Below are 20,889 nucleotides of genomic sequence, written 5' to 3'. Positions count from 1 at the left end.
GGCTTATTGCAAGCTGCACACTTAAAGTGATGAATTTAGATAATCAAAGCATGTCCAGTGTCATAATCCTCATATTTAAAATTGACGTTAAGTATAGAAATCTTATGATGGAGGAAGTCTTAAGTACCTCAGTCCATTTTTGTGTTATTGGGCAGTCTAGCTAAGGACAACAATTTTCTATTTTTCAGATAATTTATCTCCTTCTAGGAACATTGAAAATTGCTCAGTCACATTGCCTTTACCTTAGTATTTATACTCAGCAAAAGCAGAAAAATTAAATAAATAAATAGAATATATCCTATAGTTAGAAATATATTAATGGTGGTGTATCAGGTTAGAAAATATTTTGACTGCTAAAAATATCTATTTTAATATGCAGTAACCTCTTTTTCCCACCAGGCATATTAAAAACGGATTATCTGAAGTAGACTGAAAACAGTTTATAGAAAATAGGAGATTCGATGGGTTAGAAGAGTTAGTTGTCAAGCCACATAAGCATTTCTTCAAATATATACAGGTGAAAATGAAAACTTCTTTGCATCATCTCAAAATACGTGTCTCCTACTGTTATCTATCTCCAAATTATGTAATCTTTTAGTTGAGGGATCCTCTGAGTCCTCTGTACAAAAATGTAATGCCCAGAAAAAAGAATCACAAGAAGATCTCCTTCAGAGGACGAAGAAGCAGCATGTGCTGAAGCACAAACACAAACTGTTAATACTCAGCTCAGATTGTTGCAGTGTAATTGGCTGATGAGGACATACAGTTTGTGGCACCAGAAAAACGAAACACGTAATAGTGCTATCCTGGGCCTGTGTATTTAGGTGTGGACAGGAGAAAGGGATCTTTCTTTTAAATTTGTGTTTGGGAATTAAATAAAGTGAAAGAGTTCAGGAGGGAGATTAAAAATAGCTCTGGAGAATATATCAGGCATACATTTAACATTTGATCCAGAGCTTTTTATTCTAGGTGTACACCCACATAAACATAATACACTTAAAAAAGATATTGATGTCTTGGATCTTTGTTTACTTGCATAAAGAGTTATCTCACTCTCTTGGAAGAAGACCAGTAAACCAAAGTTCATTAATAGGATATAACAGTTATCCATAACTCTACCTCTGGAAACTATTATTTAAATTATTAAAGCAAAAAAAAAAAATCACCCTTTAAAAACATTCTGGATCCTTTTATACAGTATATAGAGAATGTTGAATCAAGTAATGTGTGGTGTGGGTGTAATGGGCATGGTGTAAATGTAAGTGGTCCTCAGCAGTTGCCTGAATTTAATTATTTTTCCTTGTTCATTTTAATTTGTCCAACTTAATTGCTGTTATTTATGATTATTGTTGTTGTTCACATTTTGTTATTATCTTTCAAATGTCTGAAATGTTAGGGAAGGCCTCAATTTAATGTCAGACAATAATCTCTGTGCTTTTGATTAGGGATATCAGAGATTAGTCGACTAGTCCGTTAAGCACTGCTGCTCTTGCTAGTTCGCACCAAAAATACTTGTCAGTTAAACTTATTATTGAAATTACTGTTATTTTATGCGATTGTGTACAGGGTGCAAGGTGCCACGCATTTCAGTGGCGTTTTAAATACAATTTAGGTATTGAAAAATCTGATTAACAATTTCTAATAGCTCAGATAAGATAAACATTTTATTTTCAGACAATGTTTAATCTCACAGATTAAACTGTGCTCAATTTTGCCGGTGTTTTCCCAGTTTTAGACTAATTAACTAGTCGAAGTTAAAACTTCCGTTTAAACTTCAGTGAAATTAGTCCTTAAAAACATTGCTTCTTTTTAGATTCATCTTGTTGTTGAAAGTAATTTGAAAATAATAAAAGATACTTCTGGAGAAAAATTACAGATATTACACATTGACAGATACAAATAGTTTAACTTGACTCATTATTGTAAGCACACATAAGGGGATGTCTTTCATTTATGTATTTTGGTTTTGAAGGGATTATCAAGGAGGAAAACAAGTGCCAGAGAGTAGAGTGTGCCAAAAAATCACTTAAATGCAGCGAGCTTTAACAGATGCCCAGATCTAGAGCTTTGATCATTGAGCAGAGTCACCGACGTCCAGTGCCAGATCATATAGCAAGCATCACTCGCTTCTTACATCAGTTACTGTAACATTCACCCTTTCATTTCAGTTCCCAATCACTAATCTTATTGTGCTGCTTTTGGTACATTTAACCGCATTTCCACCAAAAACATTTTCGGTGTAGTGCCCTTCAAACAGACATGCACCTAAAAACCCGAGATCTATTTTGCGTTTCTAAAGCAGATAGTACTCTTAAATGTAGGTGAGATGTTCCTAGATGGGAATAACAACGTCACTGCTCAATACAACTCTTGCTGTACAGTATTTCCTCTTCACTGATGATGCAGAGGGATGTCTGCACCTCAGTGAATGTCCTCGGAATAGGGTAGCACACCGACATTTTTAAAACAAAAGAAAAAAAAGAACGGGCTGTTGTGTAAAGAGTCAATTGATCACAATTGGACATTTAAAAGTAGTGGCTTTGTGGTTTGTGCATTGAGTCCTTTGTTAGCTCCGCCTTTTAATATCAGATCAGATTGATGCTTGGTACCTCAACTGAAGGGTAATGAAAAACAGGACGGAAGAGAGTGGTACACTTGGTACCATCCACAACTTTTGACAATAGCAACACGAAAATGATCATTCTGAGGGCCCAGACACACCAAACTGACATCAGAGAAGTAGCAGCCATCAAAGCCCCCTGCTGTGTCGCTTCATGTGACCGTGTCTTAGCCAAAAAGATGCACATGGACACACCAAACTGACCACCAACCAGCACGTTTGTTTTGCGCCTGTATGAAAGGAAATACCCCTCCATACCAGCAGACGGTGGTCATATGTATTCATTATTCAGAAAGGGAAACCGGAAGAGTGTTTTGACGCTAGTTAGCACATTACCAAAACAATCTAATGTTGAAAGAACAAAGCATATTTACCGTGCAGCAGTGAAAAACAACACAAACCAAAAGAAAACGTTTCTGCGAAAGAGCTCAGTAGCCATTTCATATAGTAACAAGTTTGTTATGGTGGTGGTATGTTTTGTTTGAATTGGTGGAAAAAAAAGGGCCAACAGCGTGAGACACAGTGCAGCGATGAGAGCCATGGACGCTCACCATCAGCCCAGCGTGGTTGGACGGCCAACCACGCTGGCTTGGTGTGTTACGGCATTAATGTGTAAAAAACTAAACCGAACTAAATCTGACTGCTAGGTAGAAATGAGGATGTGGGCGACCAAAATACATGCATGTGCTGAAACCTGAGTCTGGATTTAAAGTAAAACAGAAATAATATTCTGCAATATACGTTATAAAAAGGATGACGAGACTAAAACCTGCAGCCTGCAATCCAGACACCTTGTCTCAACATGTAATATTTATATGTCTGCACTAAGCTGGACGTATGGAGCAGCGCCCATACAATGGAGCTGAATGAGTGTGTGAATTCATCTGAATGAAAAGGGGGGTTAAGAGTGGTGGAGGAGGTCCGTGAAGAGATTCGGCATGAATAGGGGTGTATAGACAGGGAGGGGGTAGGGTGAGACAGGGGAGGAGCGGAGGAGGTCGGGTTAGAGAGAAGGAGGAAACAAGACAAAAGTTTGCCATAATGAGCGTGGAGGAAGGGGCCGGCGGGTGGTGCGTGGAAGAAAGGAGTTTTTCTGGGTGGTGGAGGAGTGGGAGGGAGTCAGGGCGCACTTCTGTCAGTTTAAACAGAGACATCTGTCAGAGGGGGCCTCTGGTGTGTGTCTCCATATGTGTGTGTGTGTGTGTGTGTGTGTGTGTACATAGTATATGCGTGTGTATGTAATTAGGCGAGCAAAGGAGATGACGGGACTTGCGTTGCACCTGGGGTATGACCTCCGCTCCGAGGTCTCCTCTCTGACCACACTTCAACCTTCTGTCTCAATAAATGGCCTTTTCACACTGACCACAGGGCAAAGCTGGAGCTTTATGGAGCAAATTACACTGTTGTAGATCAGCACACTTTACTGGGCTCTGTCTAACAACAGAGGACAGGAGAATCAGACCACTGGACTTGTGTAGCTCTGTTGTTCTTGGTTTGTTAATGAGTGTAGTAAAAAAAAATTTAAATTAACTTTTGTTGAATTGTGTGAATATGGCCGTATGTACATTAAATGGAAAGGATTTAGGTTTATAGTTTTTTAAGAATGTTGAATTTTTGAGGAGATTGGAGCATATTTTTAGTTATTGAATGTATGATGTGGATACGTCTTTGCTTTCTGTGAATGGTTTATTACATTTTAAGATTTATTAGTGAGGTTGATCACAGTTGAATAAGTTCCAAGTTTGGATTAGAGTTCTTCCAATGCCAATTCCTGTGCTGGAAACGCCTCCATCGCTGCCTAAAATGCTGGATCAGCCCGATATACCCCGATATGCGCAAGCACACAAGTCTATGCACTGATTGGATACCAAGTTGTTTAAACCTCTGAGTTTCACAACTTGATTGAACAGCTGTTTTCTCGGAAATCAATTCTTTTTTTTTGCCACTCCAAAACATGTTTTAGATCGCCGAAGAAGAAATGTTTCCAGTCAAAAGTATAACCTTAGCTGTTAGCAAAGTGTCAGCGATTTGTTGATTTCTATTGTGTTGTCTCTGTATGCATTTATTCATGTTTTATAAAGGGTTTAACAATGACACATCTATACAGAGTTAGTAGTATTTACAGTTCTGTTCATTTTGGGGAGTCGGTATTGGAAAGGAAAAAAATGGTATTGGAACATGTCTTGTTTGAATATAACTTCCAAATTCAAAAGCCAGATATGTTTTCTTCAGGTGTATAGACTAATAGGCTCATGTGTTGAGTATTTGACTTCCATCTGAATATACAAAAAAAACCCATTTTTCTTCATTTTATGGCACTTATCTTTGACCTCAATAGAAAATACAATGACAACAAGGAAAGCTGTAAAATCGTGAAGAGAAAAATAAACAGCAGGAGGATTTAACAAAATGTACAAGGAAAGCTAAACATTGGATGGATAGTTTAAGGTGATTTATAGACTGTCTTGCAGCTGAGCAGCCAAATCATATTTGTAAAACGAGTTTTAGAAATTGTAAATGTGCCATGTGGGCTGTTTCCCAATGAAGTAGAAGCAAATAGTTTAAGAAAAAAAAATCTCACCACTATAAATTGATTTTACTCCTGTGGTGTGCACACAAATATTTAGAGTCAGTTTTAGGCTTTTTTTCCCCTTTCGATTAAGCCTTTCTAAAAACATTCAGGTCATTTGCATATTTGGCTTGTCTAAATTTTACGGGATCCTGCCTCACGCTGTAACTATCTGAGCATCCAGAAATGTGTCACTGGCTCTGTGTTGAATGTAATCTCAGTGAATACGAGATTTTTGCAATCATGAATTTGTATGGCTTTGAGCAGCCTTTTTAATTCACCAGCTCATTTCCCAAAGGACTTACTCTCCCCAAAATAGAAAGAAGGTCCAAGTGCATAGGTCTAACAGTTATCCGCTATAGTGCTGCTGGATTATGTTGGACTAAATCCAAAGGATCAAATTTCAGTGAGTGCTCCACTGCTGCATGCAGAATGTTCTCATTGGGGTTTGACAAAAACAGCATAATATTATAGGGATCAACAGGGTAGTTAGTTCTGCTTTATGCATGGTTTGATGCCATTACTATGGAGAGTGATGAAGGCAGAAAGAAAGGCACAGAGAGAGGAGAATATGTTGGTAATCCATGCTCCAGTAGAGAGGCTGATGAAGGGTTAACAGCCAGATAAAGTATTGAGTGGAGGAGAAGGAGGGCAGACTTCTCAGGTGTGAAGAATGGAACGAGAGAGACAGAGAAAGGAGGGATGAGAGCAGGGGGATGGGCCGCTCAGGAGCTTGTATTATGGTTGCAGGCCCCCGTTGCCAGGCGACGGAGCTGAGCGAGATGCCAGGTTGCTAGGTAACCTGGGGGATGCAAAGCCTAACGTGGTGTGATAGAGAGAGGGGAGAGAGAGGCGGGGTGGAGCGGTGCTGCTGGGCCGCTCCACCTTCCCGCTCACTCGCTCCGTTTCTCACATCGATGTGTTTTCATCCAGCTGTGAATGAGAGCTATAAACTCAGTTTCATCGGGGAGTCAGGGTGTTGCATGCTACTAAATCCTGACAGTTTTAATGACATACAAACACACTGAAACACACAGGTGATACAAGCAAGATAGCTGATATATAGATAACACACTGATAATGCTATTCTGTTGTTTAGGTTTGTGGTCATCATGATATGTAGTATCTTTCTGTCGTTTATGGAATGATGACAGAAAGATACTACATATCATGATGACAGTCGAGTTGAAAGAAATGAAAAATAAGCTCCACTTTCATGATTATCATATTCATACTACATATTATTATTTGTCAAGCATGTATATCAATATCTTCTGAAACACCAGTCATCATTATGAAGTTATTCAATCAGAAATATATTTTATATTATGGATGTTGCCCAGCCACTGTATAGCATAAAACCATACGGTCTGAGGCAAAGAGCCAGTCCAGTTATACTGGATTGGAAACACTTTATTTCTTCTTATTAACACAATATCTTTTCTACATGAATATGCACTGATCAGATATGAAAAGTATGTTTACCCATGTACCCATTTAAGCTCAAATAAAGGCAGAATTGTATCAAACATTCATGTAGTTTTTAGAAATGTGCGCAACTAGTCGACAAGTCAATTAAATGTTACAACTCTTGCTGATTGGGACCACAAATACTAGAGTTTATGCATGAAAATGCTGTTGTTGTAATAATCAGGCACTATTCCTTAAGATTTATTTTTCTAAAGAGTACAGTTTGTAAAAAATGTTTGTGTTTATGTGTTACCTTTTTTTAATAAGTGATGTTCTGTATAATTTGCAGTGTTTATAATGCCACAGTTCAGCAGCATTAAATATGATTTGGATTTATTGGAGAATATCATTAACATTTTCAAATGGCTCTTATAAGATACACAATCTTTTTTTCACTCTGTTTAACCATATAGATTTAATTTTGTTCAATTTTGACTGTTTTCCGAGTGCTTACTCATGTTTAGATCAGTCGACTAATCTAAACTTCAGTGTAAACATCAGGGAAATAGTCATTAGGAAAATCCGTAGTAGTTTTTAGAAAACAACATTTTCAAGAGAAACAAATACTCGGTAAACAGTCTTGCTATTTAGCTCAATTATGTTTTTGCCAAATCAACATAAGGCTTCACTACGCTGATGGTAATGAGTTTGTAGGCCTGCGAGGCATGTTGCAGCAATGATGGAGAAAAAAATGAGAAAAATGAGTGGGAGTCACACCAGAGAAGGAAGTGAATGAAAGAGAATGGGAGAGAGAGACAGGATGGAAGGGATGGAAAAAAAGATACAAAAGCAGAGATGCCCATGTCATCAGGCAGGGTATGGAGGGATTATGGAGTTGAGAGTGGGAAGAGGGGAATCGAGGATGGGGGAAGAGGAAGAGGGAGAAATAATGCTGGATCGTGGAGAAGGGATAAAAATAGTTTTCCTTTCTTGTGCACTCTGGAAAATGGACATCTGAAATTGTGTGGATGGAGCGTTCCAGAGGGAGATTGATGGGGGAAGGGTGTGTGTGCATTTGTGTGTGAGGAGGACAGATATGAAGAGAGAGTGTTTGTGTGTCATATGTGTTTGTGTGTCGCGCACACACACGCACGCACGCACACACACGCACGCACGCACACGCGCGCAAACACGAGAATGTTGTCATGCCATGCTCTGTAATCAGTTTTCATCTTGATGTTTACGGGAACATTTGTGGAGAATTGCCGAAATAAAAAAAAATTCATTCAACTCTAGTTTAATCCATGTTCCAAATAGTACACACACACACATTTACATACACACGTTACCCCCTACCCTCATGATGTGGTGCGATGGTTTGTTCCACTGATTTTGCGTGGGTGGGGGAGGGGGTAGAATACGATTTGATTGGATAATCCAAGGATTTAATATCCCCTAATCCTGGCACAATCCTCTCTGCGTTACTGCAGGGAGTACGATTAACTGTATGTGTGTAGTATGTGTTTGTTTCTGTGTGCGCGCAAAAGGGCGGGTGTGCCGGGTGTGGGTAAAAGTGTATACAGTATGTGTGAGTGCGCATATGTGAGTACATGTACTGTGTGTGTATTTGTTTTGGCACCACAGCATGCAAATGGAGCTGTGTTTGCATGCAGGGCTCGGTCATGCGTGTGCCAGTGGACGTGCCTCCACTCGGTGCAAGTGGTCACACACGATCATATATCACATATCTCGGCCTCATGCATCGCCGCGCTGCCGCTCACATACACTTCTCTCTGGGATACAGAAAGGGGCTTCTTAGTATTCAGCAGGACGGATCAAACCTCGCTACAGTATGAAGCCAGCTCCGTGTACAGGCGCACGTTTGCAGATGGTTACTGTTAATTAAGTCTTAATTGGAACGTGAGTAATTAGAGGATAATTTTACTTGAAAGGAGCGTGCGGCCGCTCATGTGTGTTGGAGTAAAGGCAGAGAGAGAGGAGCGGAGTACAGTGTGACGGACTAGCAGAGACTGTACTTTATTTGCATTTTTCTCTCAGGCTCAAGGGAATTTTAATTACTCTACTACAATATAGATTCAGTTCTCTCACCTTTTCCCTCTCCTTCTCTAGCTCGGAGCTAAATCACACTGTTCCTCTCCATACTGCCTACATCCCTACATTATTCCTATAAATCTCATGTGCTAGTTCTCATACATTTTTACTCAGTGCTTTCTCCCTTGTTACAATAACCCTTAAAAACATGAGCAAAGTGGCTCGATTTCTTTCAGAGACAAGGGAAGAAGGCAGTGAGCAACAATCAAAGGAAAAAAAGACAGAAAGAGTTAAACAGAAGAGAAAAGAAAACTGCCAAAAAAAGGGAAAAGAAATAAGGAAAAAAACAACAACTAAAATCAAGGCTAACACAATAAAGGGTAACAAGAAAATTACATTAAATTAATTTTAAAAAAGTATTTTGTAAAAAAGGTAGAAAACAACAGCAAAAAAAATAAGGCAATCACAAGACTTGGATAAAGACTTAGACATTGTAAAAAATCTTCAACACCCTTTAAATTTGTATTTTTTCAGTAGCTGTATTCCTTTTTTCCCTAGACATTTTTCTCTAGCCTTTTAAAAAATGTATTTTTCTAAATCTGCTAATAACTTGCAATTTGTGCAACATTTGTTACCAATTTGCTCATTGCCTTTTTTCCATGTTTTTGAAAAAATGCACCAATTTGCTCAAGGTTCAAAGGTTTAAAAACTTACGAAAGGCATCTGAAAGTTGCACAAGAAAAGTGATGTCCCTTCAGGTTTCAAAGGGTTAACTCAAGGAGAGATAAAATGGGTCGGGGGAAAAGATGTCGAGGAGGATGAGTATGAAGCACTCTCCAGCAGCACAAATTCTTTGTTTACCCGAAGAGCACAGCAGTCGCCCTTGGCAACCAGCATCCTTGTTTACCTACCCAGTGTGCCGTCATATGATTGCCATGACAACCAGCTGGTTGCCATGCCAATTTTCCGATGCCATTGTGTTGTCTTTGTAGCAGCAGTGTGCACCTCTCACCTGCTGTCTTGTGTTTACAGTTTCTCTGCTTTTTTTTCTCCCTCTCATTGTTCTTAATGCATCATATGAATTTTATATTATGTGTTTGAATCATCAAAAGGTCAGCACAGTTCAAGTAAACACACATATACAGATTGGTAAGTCTTGATTGATAAGCTGTAGTTGGGAATCATTAAGTGCGTCTGTTTTACAGTCACAGGGATGAGCTTGAATAGGGCTAATGAAGGAAATAATGGAGGAGGTGATGGATGGATGGAAGGATAGAGAAAGGGTTAGTGGACACAAATCTTGCTACAATCAGCCTGCTCTACAACACAGACCGAATCAATGAACAAGACGGGACTGATCGATGAGTTGATCGTATGAGATGGATGGCGGCGTGGATGGATAGAAATAGCACCAAGACTGGGATATGATGGATGGATGGATGGATGGATGGATGGGTGGATAGATGGGTGGATGGACAGTTTGAATCCAAGGTCAGAGAAAACTGTAAAGGGTGTGTGTATCTTCTGTAAGTTTATGTTTGTGCCACCAGCTGGAGTCAATATATGTGCTGGGTTAAAAATGTACATCCTTCCTTTCTCTGCAGACTTGATGTGTGTGTTTAATGCGAGTGTGCGTGCAGATGTGTTTGCATCTGTGGGGGTTTGTGTCTCTGCCGGTGTTTGATGGCCTTACCTTAAATCAATACCTTTGTGGTGACAGCTAAGAGCTGATTAATCAAATGTATGGATCTGTCTCTCTCTGCTCTGCCCTCTCCTCAATTACCAGCTTCATTACATTGCCTTAACACCCCACTGGGACCTCTCTCCATTCTTCCTCCTCATCCCCTCCCTTTCCCCTCCTCCTCTTCCTCTCTGTCCCTTCTCTCATCCTCTGTTCTTCCCTCTGATTTTTCTCTTCCTTGCCAGAGATGCAGAGTACATCTACAGGACTCCTGCGGGTCCTTAAAAAGTCTTCAAAGCCATTGAACTAATTCATCTAAAAATAAGGCCTTAAATGGTCTTGTCATCTGATTTGCCAATACATAACAACTAATGTGGCTGATAACGATATTGATACATCTATTTTTTTCCCCACCTAGTTTTAATAATCATCAAGTCTCTTCTGTAGTGTAACTAACATCATATTGTGCATACTCTTTTTGTAATGGCCAACCAGCAGATAGAGACATAAAATGTTTTTTAATTAATGTGATATTCATTCATTGTGCAAAATAAGAAAAAATACTTAAACTTAGTGTTGATGTTTTGTACTTGCACACTTTTTCAATAAAAAAAACAGTTTGTGATATCAGCAGTAATCAGCATGCTGGCCAATTCTGTTATTTTATTTTAAAGCCTATATCTGCTCATACCAATAACGTTCAGATATTCATTCATTCACTTTATTCCCTTTGTGGAAACAGACAATGAAAATCAAACCACAAGTTGTTTGGTACATTACATTCCATGATATTGTCGTGCAGCCCTAAAAATATCAGGTAACATCTATTTTCTGTTAAGTAATTTCATAAATTCCTTTTCTGTAACTCATCATCGTGGGAATCAAAGCAGTGGAATCTCAAATGCAGAGTGAGAAAAGCGTCCAGAAATGCCAGACATCTCCCATTTCTGTTGAAACACCAAATACCTTACAATATGTTAATTGTCTTCCATGTGTTTCACTTTAAAAAGGGTTGTTTTTTCAACAGTTATCATAGATAATCTAACTTTTGCACTGGACAAAACAGTCAGATTTATGTTACAGTGAACATTTGGGCAAAATAAAATGGTCCTTTTTTCAATTTTGATTATTAGAAAATTGGTCTTAAACTTAATTCTAAATGGCATTTAAAAACGTCTTGAATCTATCTTGTCTTAGACTGCAGGAACTCTGATCCAATTCAACCACTATTGCTACAAATCACTTTTTGACTGGCAGTGAGACAAGGCATCAATTAGTACATTTTACACTTTGTTGCAGCTGAGTGAGGAATTTCAAATCTGAGCCTGACTGATAAGGATGTTTATTAAAAAATGTACGATGGTTGTTTGAGTTGCAACATGTCAAAGCTTGGATTTGAAAATAGGACAATCTACCCTACAAGCACGCTGTTTTCTTCTGCTCGTTTTGTATCGAAGTCACTCCCCTCTTCAAACCTTCCTCTCCTCCTCTGGATCCTTTTTTCTTCCTTTTCCTTGCATTTCTTCCCTCTCTTCACTGCCATCATTCTGCAGCCATTCTCCTCCCCCACCCCATCCCTCTGGCATTAACACTGTCTCATTGCCTCAGTGCTATGACTAAGCATTGTGTGTGTGTAGTATGTTTGTGCTTTTCTGTGTGTGTGTCAAACCCATGTGCCTGTAGATAGCATATACATGGAAGGGCCATTCAGAACATGTGCATGCATTCGCACTTAAGGCATTGGATCTCTGTAGTCGTGACATTTTTTTTTTTTTTTTAGACAGAACAAGTCACGACTGAATCACGCCCCTCTCCTCCCTCCCTCCCCCTCTTCTTCTCTTTCTATTCTTTTTGAATCATCCTCGCAGGGGCAGCTTTGCTTTCATCCTCCCACTCTCCGTCTCTCCATCTCACTCCTCGTGTAATGCTGCTTTTTTCCAGCATTTCCATTCACTCCCTGGGTTTCTCTTGGCCTTCCACCTGCCCTTTCAGTCGGTCGAAGTCAGTCGGGGTCCCCCAGGCCTGACTCTCGCTCTCCATCCTTTTATTTTTAGCTGACTGCGCCTGTTCGCTTCACACACTTGTCATCTCATCTCATCTCTCTCCTGCCCGCTCCCCCTCCTCTTCCCCCCTCTTCTCTCTATCTCAATCTACTCTTGTCCCTCAACTAATCTGTAGTTCTTCTGTAATCCAGATCAGCTGGCCTGCATTCTTAATCTCGTCACTTCTCAATCCCCCCCTTCATTCTGTGTGTGTGAGCAGGAAATCAGAGATAGTAAGGTTGTGTGTGTTTTGACAGAGAAAGAGAGCAGCCTAGGACAAAGTTCAAGTGCACCTGTTACCTGCTAAACCTTATTTATCAGTGACTGCAAAACACATGGACAAACCCAAACACACACGCACACACTCTCTCTCTCTCTCTCTCTCTCTCACACACACACACACACACACGCACACACAATGAGCGCTGTAAAAAAGATTTTAACAGTTTGTTCAAAAGTCTCTGTGACACAATATTTGTTAACATAGAAAATGATGTCCTATGTTAAATATAACTATTTTACAGTTTAAAAGCTATAAGCTATTAAATGCAGGTCAGCTGGTCGAAATAACTAAACTTTGATTTATTTTAGTTGGTTATACTATACTCTTACAATGATATTAATATCTTCTATTAGTTTTACATTTTACTTTTGGGTTTTAAAACCTAAAAAAAGGGTTTCAAAATACTCATCTGACCAATCCCTGGCATATACTCAGAAATGCAGATTCATGTGTTTCATCCTGCTAAATAAATACCCAAAATTTATCATGAAATAACCATGAAACAAATTTCATGAGACTGTTTACTATAAGAGGAGTCAGTCCTAAATGATTGTCCTGTGATAAGACAAACAGAGAGAGAGACTTTGTTAAGTTGACCATCTGTGTTCATGTTCCTTCTTGTTCCGCAGATGAATCGGCCAATCCAGGTGAAACCAGCTGACAGCGAGGGCAGAGGAGGTGAGACATGCACCTTATCACAGTCACACACACACACACACACACACACACACACACACACACACACACACACATACACACACAAACACACGTTTCAGTATGGCAGAGAGAAGGGTAGGTGTCAAATTGGATCAGATGGAGATGTAGAAAGTTGTCAACGGAGTGCTAAATACACATACATGTGCACACAGACACAAATTATGATCCCGCTCTCTCCACTCCCCTCCTCTTATTACCCATCACTGTAGTCAATACTGCTCCCTGGTGGACAACAATGGTAGCTCCCATTTTTGTTAACACAACTTGTACAGTCTGATCGACAGAGGTGTGACCAGTTTAATAAACCGGTCAAACCTCTGAAATAAAGTTGATTTCTTATTCGCTTTCTTCTCCACATTATTGGTCTCTCAGAGGATAGGAAGTTGTTTGTGGGCATGCTGGGGAAGCAACAGAGCGATGAGGACGTCAGAAGACTGTTCGAGCCCTTTGGCAGCATAGACGAGTGTACTGTGTTGAGAGGACCCGATGGCACCAGCAAAGGTAAAACACATACAGTACATATGCTCAAACACACACAAGCTCCCTTATATGATTGTGTAGACATTTAGTACAGTCTGTTTGTTGTATCTGACACTGTTTTTTTTACAGGGTGTGCTTTTGTAAAATTCCAAGGACACGCTGAAGCCCAGGCTGCCATCAACAGCTTGCATGGAAGTCGCACAATGCCTGTAAGCGTGCATGAAATCGCACACAAGACAAGCACACATTACATAATGGTCTCTCAAAGACATGTGTATGAGTCACATGGGACAGTTTAAATTTTCTGTAGGTAATAATGTAAGCAATGTAATCATCTGTCTTCTTTTGTGCTGCCCCGGGCATCATCAACATGCTGGGATAGGCCCATGTGAATTGTAAAAGGTTTAAGTGGATCTAGAAAATGAATTAATTCATAAACACGGAGCCCGGTGCCATTAACAAAAGAAGACAACATGTAACTGTACTTGTAATTGCAGTTTGAAACTCACTCTGTCTCCATCTCTCTCTGCGCAGGGAGCGTCGTCCAGTCTGGTGGTGAAGTTTGCCGACACAGAGAAGGAACGGGGGCTGCGGAGGATGCAGCAGGTGGCCTCCCAGCTCGGCATCTTCAGCCCCATGACCCTCAACTTCCCCGCCTACAACGCCTACACACAGGCAGTCAATGCACAGGCAAGCAGCTACACCAATGCACAAACACTCACATATACGCACTAAGTTTTGTAAGGGGAGTGCTGTGCTTATGAAAGGATGTAATAAGTTTGAAGAGGCTATCAGTGGTCTAATTGGGGCTAATGTTATTACCCAGACAACAGAACATACGTCATCTGGCATTAGCTTTCCCGCAACACACAACCATTAACCCACTGACTCAGGACATAATGGCCTTGTAATTAGATCTCTATTCATCTGTTCCTCCATCATTCCCTCTCCCTTCCTCTCCGTTTTTCCCTCTCTTTGTCTTTCTCTCTCTCGTTTTCCCATATCCATTTAACTGTCTCTTTGTCTTCCCTCCCTTCCTCCTCCTTCTTTTTCTATATCCCCTTCCTCTCTCTCTCTCTCCGTTTCCTTCCCTGTCTACAGCTTGTCCAACAGCAGGCCCTGGTTGCCCAGTCAGCGTACTTGTCTCCTGTGGCAACAGTTGCCGCCGTACAGATGCAGCAGATGGCGGCGCTCAATGCCAACGGAATCATTGCCACACCCATTACACCCATCACGCCGTCCTCGGGTAGGCTCAGACACACACACACACACATACACACACTTACACTCGCACATGCCATGCATACTCAAAAACACTAGGACTTGTATATGCACAGTAGTTGTGTTGTGTGGAATAGAGATGCTGTTGTTTTTTGTATATTATAGCAACCTGAAAGTGTTTTTAGTATTGGTTAGCAGTCTTTTCCCTTAGATGCTTTGCTTGATCAAAATAAAAACTGAAGTTTAAAGTGCTTAGTTATTAATGTCTTTTGCAGTATTTTGTATAGGTATAGGGACATAATTGCAATAATAACTAAAGATTTTGAAGATGTGCAAACAGATGTGTTCATATTAGAAATTTTGTGCAATAACAGAGACTCATTATCTGGATTGTGATCTGTTTCCATAGGTACAAACACTCCACCAACTATCGCAGCAACGCCTGTGCCAGCCCTCCCTCCGCCACTAGGAGTGAATGGTTACAGCAGTCTGCCAGCTCCAACCAATGGACAGCAAGCAACAGAAGCACTATACACCAATGGAGTTCACCCATATCAAGGTATTTAAATAAATAAACATACACTTATTGCAATTGCAGAGAAATTATTAAAGGTATAATATGCAGCATTGTCAGTTACTATTTCAAAACACACTTGCCAGCAATTCTGAAAGTAATAGCTAACCTCAGATTCACCCTCACTTGGCATTTTACCTCACTATATTTATGTGTCTCTTTGATCTGGTCTAGCACCTGGTCGCCATCTCTTGATAAAACCCTGTCCTCACCTGAACGCTGTGAGGGATACACATAAACATCCTCAACACAGAAAATAAGAGAAAAATAAGAAGAAAAAGGCAGAGGGCAGAGTCTCTGCACATTTTTCGTGGGTCATAAGTCATGATTGAGAGGGATTACTTCTGTAAGAGTGTAGACATTTCTCTTAGGAAAATCCTGCCTTCAAATTAGGGGAAATCCAGGATTTGTTGCCACATCTCTTGTATTTTTTTTTTCCATGCTCACAGTTTTTCTGTTTTCTGGCCCTTCAGCTCAGAGTCCAGCAGCGGCCCTGGACCCCATACAGCAGGCATATGCCGGCATGCAACACTACACAGGTAAGTTTATGCGCAGTAGTGTGATGTGACAAAATGATGATGCTTAGTTACAAAACTATTTTTTGGTAACATTTGTATTTTACTTGGGTTTTTACATTTTTGCCAACTTTCACTTTTATTCCTCTACATTTCCTAAATAAAAGGTATACTTTTACTCCTTTTCATCGCTATGTACTGGAGTAAAAGTATTTTACTTTTTACTATTGTGTGGGTGTGTAAAAGTATTTTACTCCAGCATTTATGTTTCTCTGTGTCCTAAGCATTTATGTTGCTTCATTACAACAAAATAAAATTTGGACGTTTGAGCGTAAATGCTCGCATATTGCTTAAAAAAAAACTTAAGGTTCAATAACAAGACACATTTGGCCATAAAATGTCAAAGTCATTACATATCTAGTCCACATTAAATTGTGTAATCAGAAATAAATCGTGCAGTTCAGCCGGCAGCTCATGCAGTAGGTTAAATCAGAGTACATGTAAATAGGGAACAAGGAAGGTCAGGTGTCTTCTTTCAGTTTGACTGCCTTCGTCTCAAGGGTGTAAGTGTTTCAAGGGCAGTTGGTTGAATTCATTTTGTCATGATTTATCTGATTTCATTGTGACACAAGACACGCATTAATGTCTGCTAAAAATGCAATACAGCTAATGATACCTTTGCACCATCTGTACACATGACGCATGCTTATGGAGTAAATGGGGACAGTAATGTTTGCATATCAGACCAACAATGTCATTGTTGTTGTCTTTCTCCGTTCAAGTGTTAGATTTAATAGTTTTCACCTTCAGCAGGAGATGCCTCTGCTCAAACGACATGATTCTATTGGACGCTGCCATGTTGCCACCTGTTGTTTTTATCCAATCACACTTTTGTTACTGTCTCTCCCAATAGCAGCGTACCCTGCCGCCTACGGATTGGTCGGGCAGCCGTTCCCCCAGCAGCCAACACTGGTTGCCCAGCAACACCAGCAGCCCCAGCAACAGCAGCAGAGAGAAGGTGATGCGACTTCCTGTCTGTCTGGGGCCACACCCCTCTCTCCAACGAGCTCATTTAAAGTTGTTTATCACGAGGTTTTCACAGTCTGCGATCGTTTATCACACTCTGCCTAATGTGTGTGTGTGTATGTGTGTGTGTGTGTGTGGGTGTGTCGGTGTTTCAGGTCCAGAGGGCTGTAACATCTTCATCTACCACCTGCCTCAGGAGTTCAGTGACTCTGAGATGCTGCAGATGTTCCTGCCCTTTGGCAATGTCATCTCAGCTAAGGTGTTTGTCGACCGTGCCACCAACCAGAGCAAATGCTTCGGTGAGACGCACAGATGGGGGATGAAGAGGGAGGGAGAGGGGAGAGCAGAGAGAGGAAAGGACAAGTGAAAAAGATGGGATGCCTTTGTGGAGCAACAGATATTTTGTCATTTTAAATTTTGTATGCTGCTTAAGTTGAAACAAAGTCACAGAGCGTGTTAGAAGAAGTATCCAGATCCTTTGCATAAGTACTAATATCAGACTGTCAAAAAATACTCCGCTAAAAGTCGGTAACCAACCTGTGAAGCCAAAGGCAAATTTCCACATTTGTGGACAATAAACATTATTATTAAAAGTACTAACACCACACTGTGAAAATACTTTATTTAAAGTAAAAGTCCTGCATCCAAGACCTTACTTAAGTGTAAGTATTATGTACTTTGAGTTAAATTTTCACTGTGCAGTAAAATGTTCAGTGCTTTACAATAGCATATGTTTTTGGATTAATGTGTGTGTTGCATTTTTCAGCTGCAGAAAGTTGTGATCATTTCAACTCATTTAAATACCGATGGGTGGTTTAAACCACAGCAGCATTTCTCAAATTGGGAACTCCAGCGGACTGCAGGGGGAAATAGGCAATGCAATAACAGAATTGTGACTCGCTTGTTTAGCACTACCTAGTTTGATAGTTTGACTGTAGTTCACAAGCAGTGATTGACATGATTGACAGCTGTGTTAGAGACTCCTCGGTTCTCTTTCTTTTCACTCATGGACAGAGGATTCTTGCAAATGACATCAGAAGTACAATGAGGAGGCACGATTGAAATTGACATGACAAAATTTAAATTTTTTACAGATTATTTGTCTCATGTACTACTATGTGAATGTAATGACAGTTTCAACAAATATTACCAAAAAAATGTTTGATAAAAGTTACTTACTGCAGCTTTGAGTAGAGTACTTGAGTAAATGTATTCAGTCAGATACCACCACTGGGCACAGTGAGGAAGAGAGGTTCAGTTAAAATAACAACTCTTCATTGTCTCTCTCTTCTAGGATTTGTGAGTTTTGACAACCCAGCCAGTGCTCAGGCTGCCATCCAGGCCATGAACGGCTTCCAGATCGGCATGAAAAGACTGAAAGTTCAGCTCAAAAGGCCCAAAGATGCCAACCGCCCATACTGAGTGACAACTGAGACGAGGAAGACGAAATAAAGAGAGGTGAGGTAGTGGTGAGGAGGTGATGAGTGCGACATGAAGGGAAGTGAGGTATATGTTTGGGAGCAGGACGATGAAATTAGGTTAGAGAGGAAAAAAACGTGGAGCAGGTAGTTTTAGCTTTGTCACAGCAATGCTAATTGATGGTACAGAATAAAAACAGAGAAATATGACATGCCAGTGAATTATACATTGGGTTTTATGAAAACAACTTAACTCAGGAAAAGTGAAAATACTAAAATATTGTTTTCCTTTTTATTTTCTTTCACAATCTTATTTATTTTCTTTCCTGCTGTTTTGATCTTTTCCTGAAACGGCAACTTACCTCACCCAAGATCCTCCCGTCCAATCATAATTCACGAGGACCCCATCGCTATGGCAATGGTTGCCTAGTGACCGATAAAGCCCCGACCCCCCCTTCCTCTCGCATTGTTGTAAGTTGATTGGTTGGCCTGTGTTTGGGTTGCTGTGGCGATTGATTGCCTGTGTTGGTTGCCCTTGGCAATTTTTGTTCTGTCACCTCGAGCAACCAGCCATGCGTTGACCTGCATGTCCTGTTGCTGTAGTGACCACAGACTGTGTTTGGTGCATTGTGAATTTATTTTGTATTGACCTGTGCACATACTGATCAATAACTGTCAATAGTCAGGAGACTGTACTCAGAATCAATTGATTTAATTGGATATTTGATACACTTCATCATTGTGTAGTAATCTGATAAATTCTGCAGCAACGCTCGTTATTTTTTCGCAGCTTTGTTTTTGATCAGTTTCTGTAGTGTTCTGTTTGGTGTCATTATTATTTGAACAAATTGTTTGGGTAAAGTAGTGAGCGTGGGCTGGCCTGGTGAGACCATCCTGATGACGTGAGCTCAACATCCTGTTTTGCTCTCTGTATCAGTCTGGACCGTCTGGACCATAGACTAACATGACATGATGTCACCCACTGGTTTTTGCACTTGGCATTTCGGCCATTGCCATCTCGGATTTTTGGAACCAGAAGTGACAATATTTGGACGAGAGGCTGGCACTGTGGAGTACCGAGGGGTGGATCTGACTCACAGACTGTACCAAACATCTTGCAGTCAGCCTGTCACTCAAGCAGCCCCGCCCTAAGTTATGCATAACTTTGGGCCTTAAGATGTAAATAGGTGAGTTATATAAAAATTCATCCCCGTACAGTTGGTATGAAGGGGGAAAAATAAGCTAGGGAGACCAAACAGATTTTTGCACCAGACTGTAAACATCTTTATTTCTGCTGTATAGTTGGGTGTTTTTAATACGGGGGTCTGTGGGGATTGACTCACTTTTGGAGCCAGCCTCAAGCGGCCATTCGATGAACTGAAGTTTTTTTTGTTTTTTTTTTGCAATTCCCCATTGGCTTCATTTTTCAGCCTCAGAGGTTGCTGCCTGATCTGGACTCACTGCTGCTGCAAACACTTTCACTGGGTAGGAGTACTCGCCTTGAAAGACAGAAAATACAGTTTATGAATGTTTCCCATTTGTATGTGACATGTACCTCATCGACAGCAATCCTCATGAGGTTTTTGAAATACATTGGGGTTGCTAGCATAGTTTACTATTTCGAATGCAGCAACCAGCTGTCTCTAGACTGCGAATACCAGCTGGCAGCATCCTTGTTGTCTGTCCGAAGCATACTGAACACCGATCTTCATGGCCGTGATCCCCAGCTTTGCAGCCTCTCGTATCTGGTCCTCCATTAGAGCAATCAGTGGCAAAACAACACTGAACATTTAATTTGCACTAGGAAACATCTCCGTCATCACCAACAAAGCCAGTTGATTAATCAAGCTTTTGCCAAATCCAGTCGAAATAAACGCAGATAATGTCTTTTCCTCTAAGAAACTCTGCAACTGCATACTCTTATTCTTGTTTAGTTGTTGTTATTGATTCTTATCGACTGTTATTTCTGCAATAACTTCACTTATCGCTGTGTTTACTCTACTAACGTTAAAGTTAGTACTTGTTGCTGCAGAAGCTGCCATTATTGTTCTGAAAGCCTACATTTCATTTCATCAACTACAGCACAGCTCCTGATTGCCTGCTTATGTTGTCAACTATGGTGCGGTTTCTGGATTGGCCCAGATTGGATTAAAATTTCTTGAAAGCAAGTCCAGACTGATTCGCAGAGCGAAACAGAATGTCGAGCTCACGTCGTCAGGATGGTCTCACCAGACTAAGCGTGGGCATCTATGTGTACATATGTGTCTGTGTTACACTGTTA

General features: G+C 40.4%; 1 protein-coding gene across 4 annotated transcripts in view; it reads left to right on the top strand.

Moving 5' to 3' along the window:
• The window catches only part of LOC121945414 (CUGBP Elav-like family member 3), a 35,083-nt gene that overhangs the window by 11,627 nt on the left and 2,567 nt on the right, over nucleotides 1–20,889 (top strand). For 2 of the 4 annotated variants that reach the window (XM_088084476.1, XM_088084477.1), the window contains exons 5-14: nucleotides 13,287–13,337; nucleotides 13,740–13,875; nucleotides 13,984–14,063; nucleotides 14,389–14,544; nucleotides 14,956–15,100; nucleotides 15,485–15,634; nucleotides 16,123–16,188; nucleotides 17,078–17,182; nucleotides 17,346–17,489; nucleotides 18,485–18,648. In XM_088084476.1, coding sequence (XP_087940602.1) covers nucleotides 13,287–13,337; nucleotides 13,740–13,875; nucleotides 13,984–14,063; nucleotides 14,389–14,544; nucleotides 14,956–15,100; nucleotides 15,485–15,634; nucleotides 16,123–16,188; nucleotides 17,078–17,182; nucleotides 17,346–17,489; nucleotides 18,485–18,612 — 1,161 coding nt within the window. In that variant the 3' untranslated portion in view covers nucleotides 18,613–18,648. Of the gene's footprint in view, nucleotides 1–13,286; nucleotides 13,338–13,739; nucleotides 13,876–13,983; nucleotides 14,064–14,388; nucleotides 14,545–14,955; nucleotides 15,101–15,484; nucleotides 15,635–16,122; nucleotides 16,189–17,077; nucleotides 17,183–17,345; nucleotides 17,490–18,484; nucleotides 18,649–18,980; nucleotides 19,080–20,889 lie in introns of all 4 variants that reach the window. The other 2 variants (XR_015777947.1, XM_042489573.2) reach the window with 2 other exon arrangements.

The sequence above is a fragment of the Plectropomus leopardus genome, chromosome 11 (genome assembly GCF_026936395.1).
Source record: "Plectropomus leopardus strain MGB_pleo_1.0 chromosome 11, ASM2693639v1, whole genome shotgun sequence".
Lineage (NCBI taxonomy): Eukaryota > Metazoa > Chordata > Actinopteri > Perciformes > Serranidae > Plectropomus > Plectropomus leopardus.
This window is presented reverse-complemented; position numbering and strand designations above follow the sequence as displayed.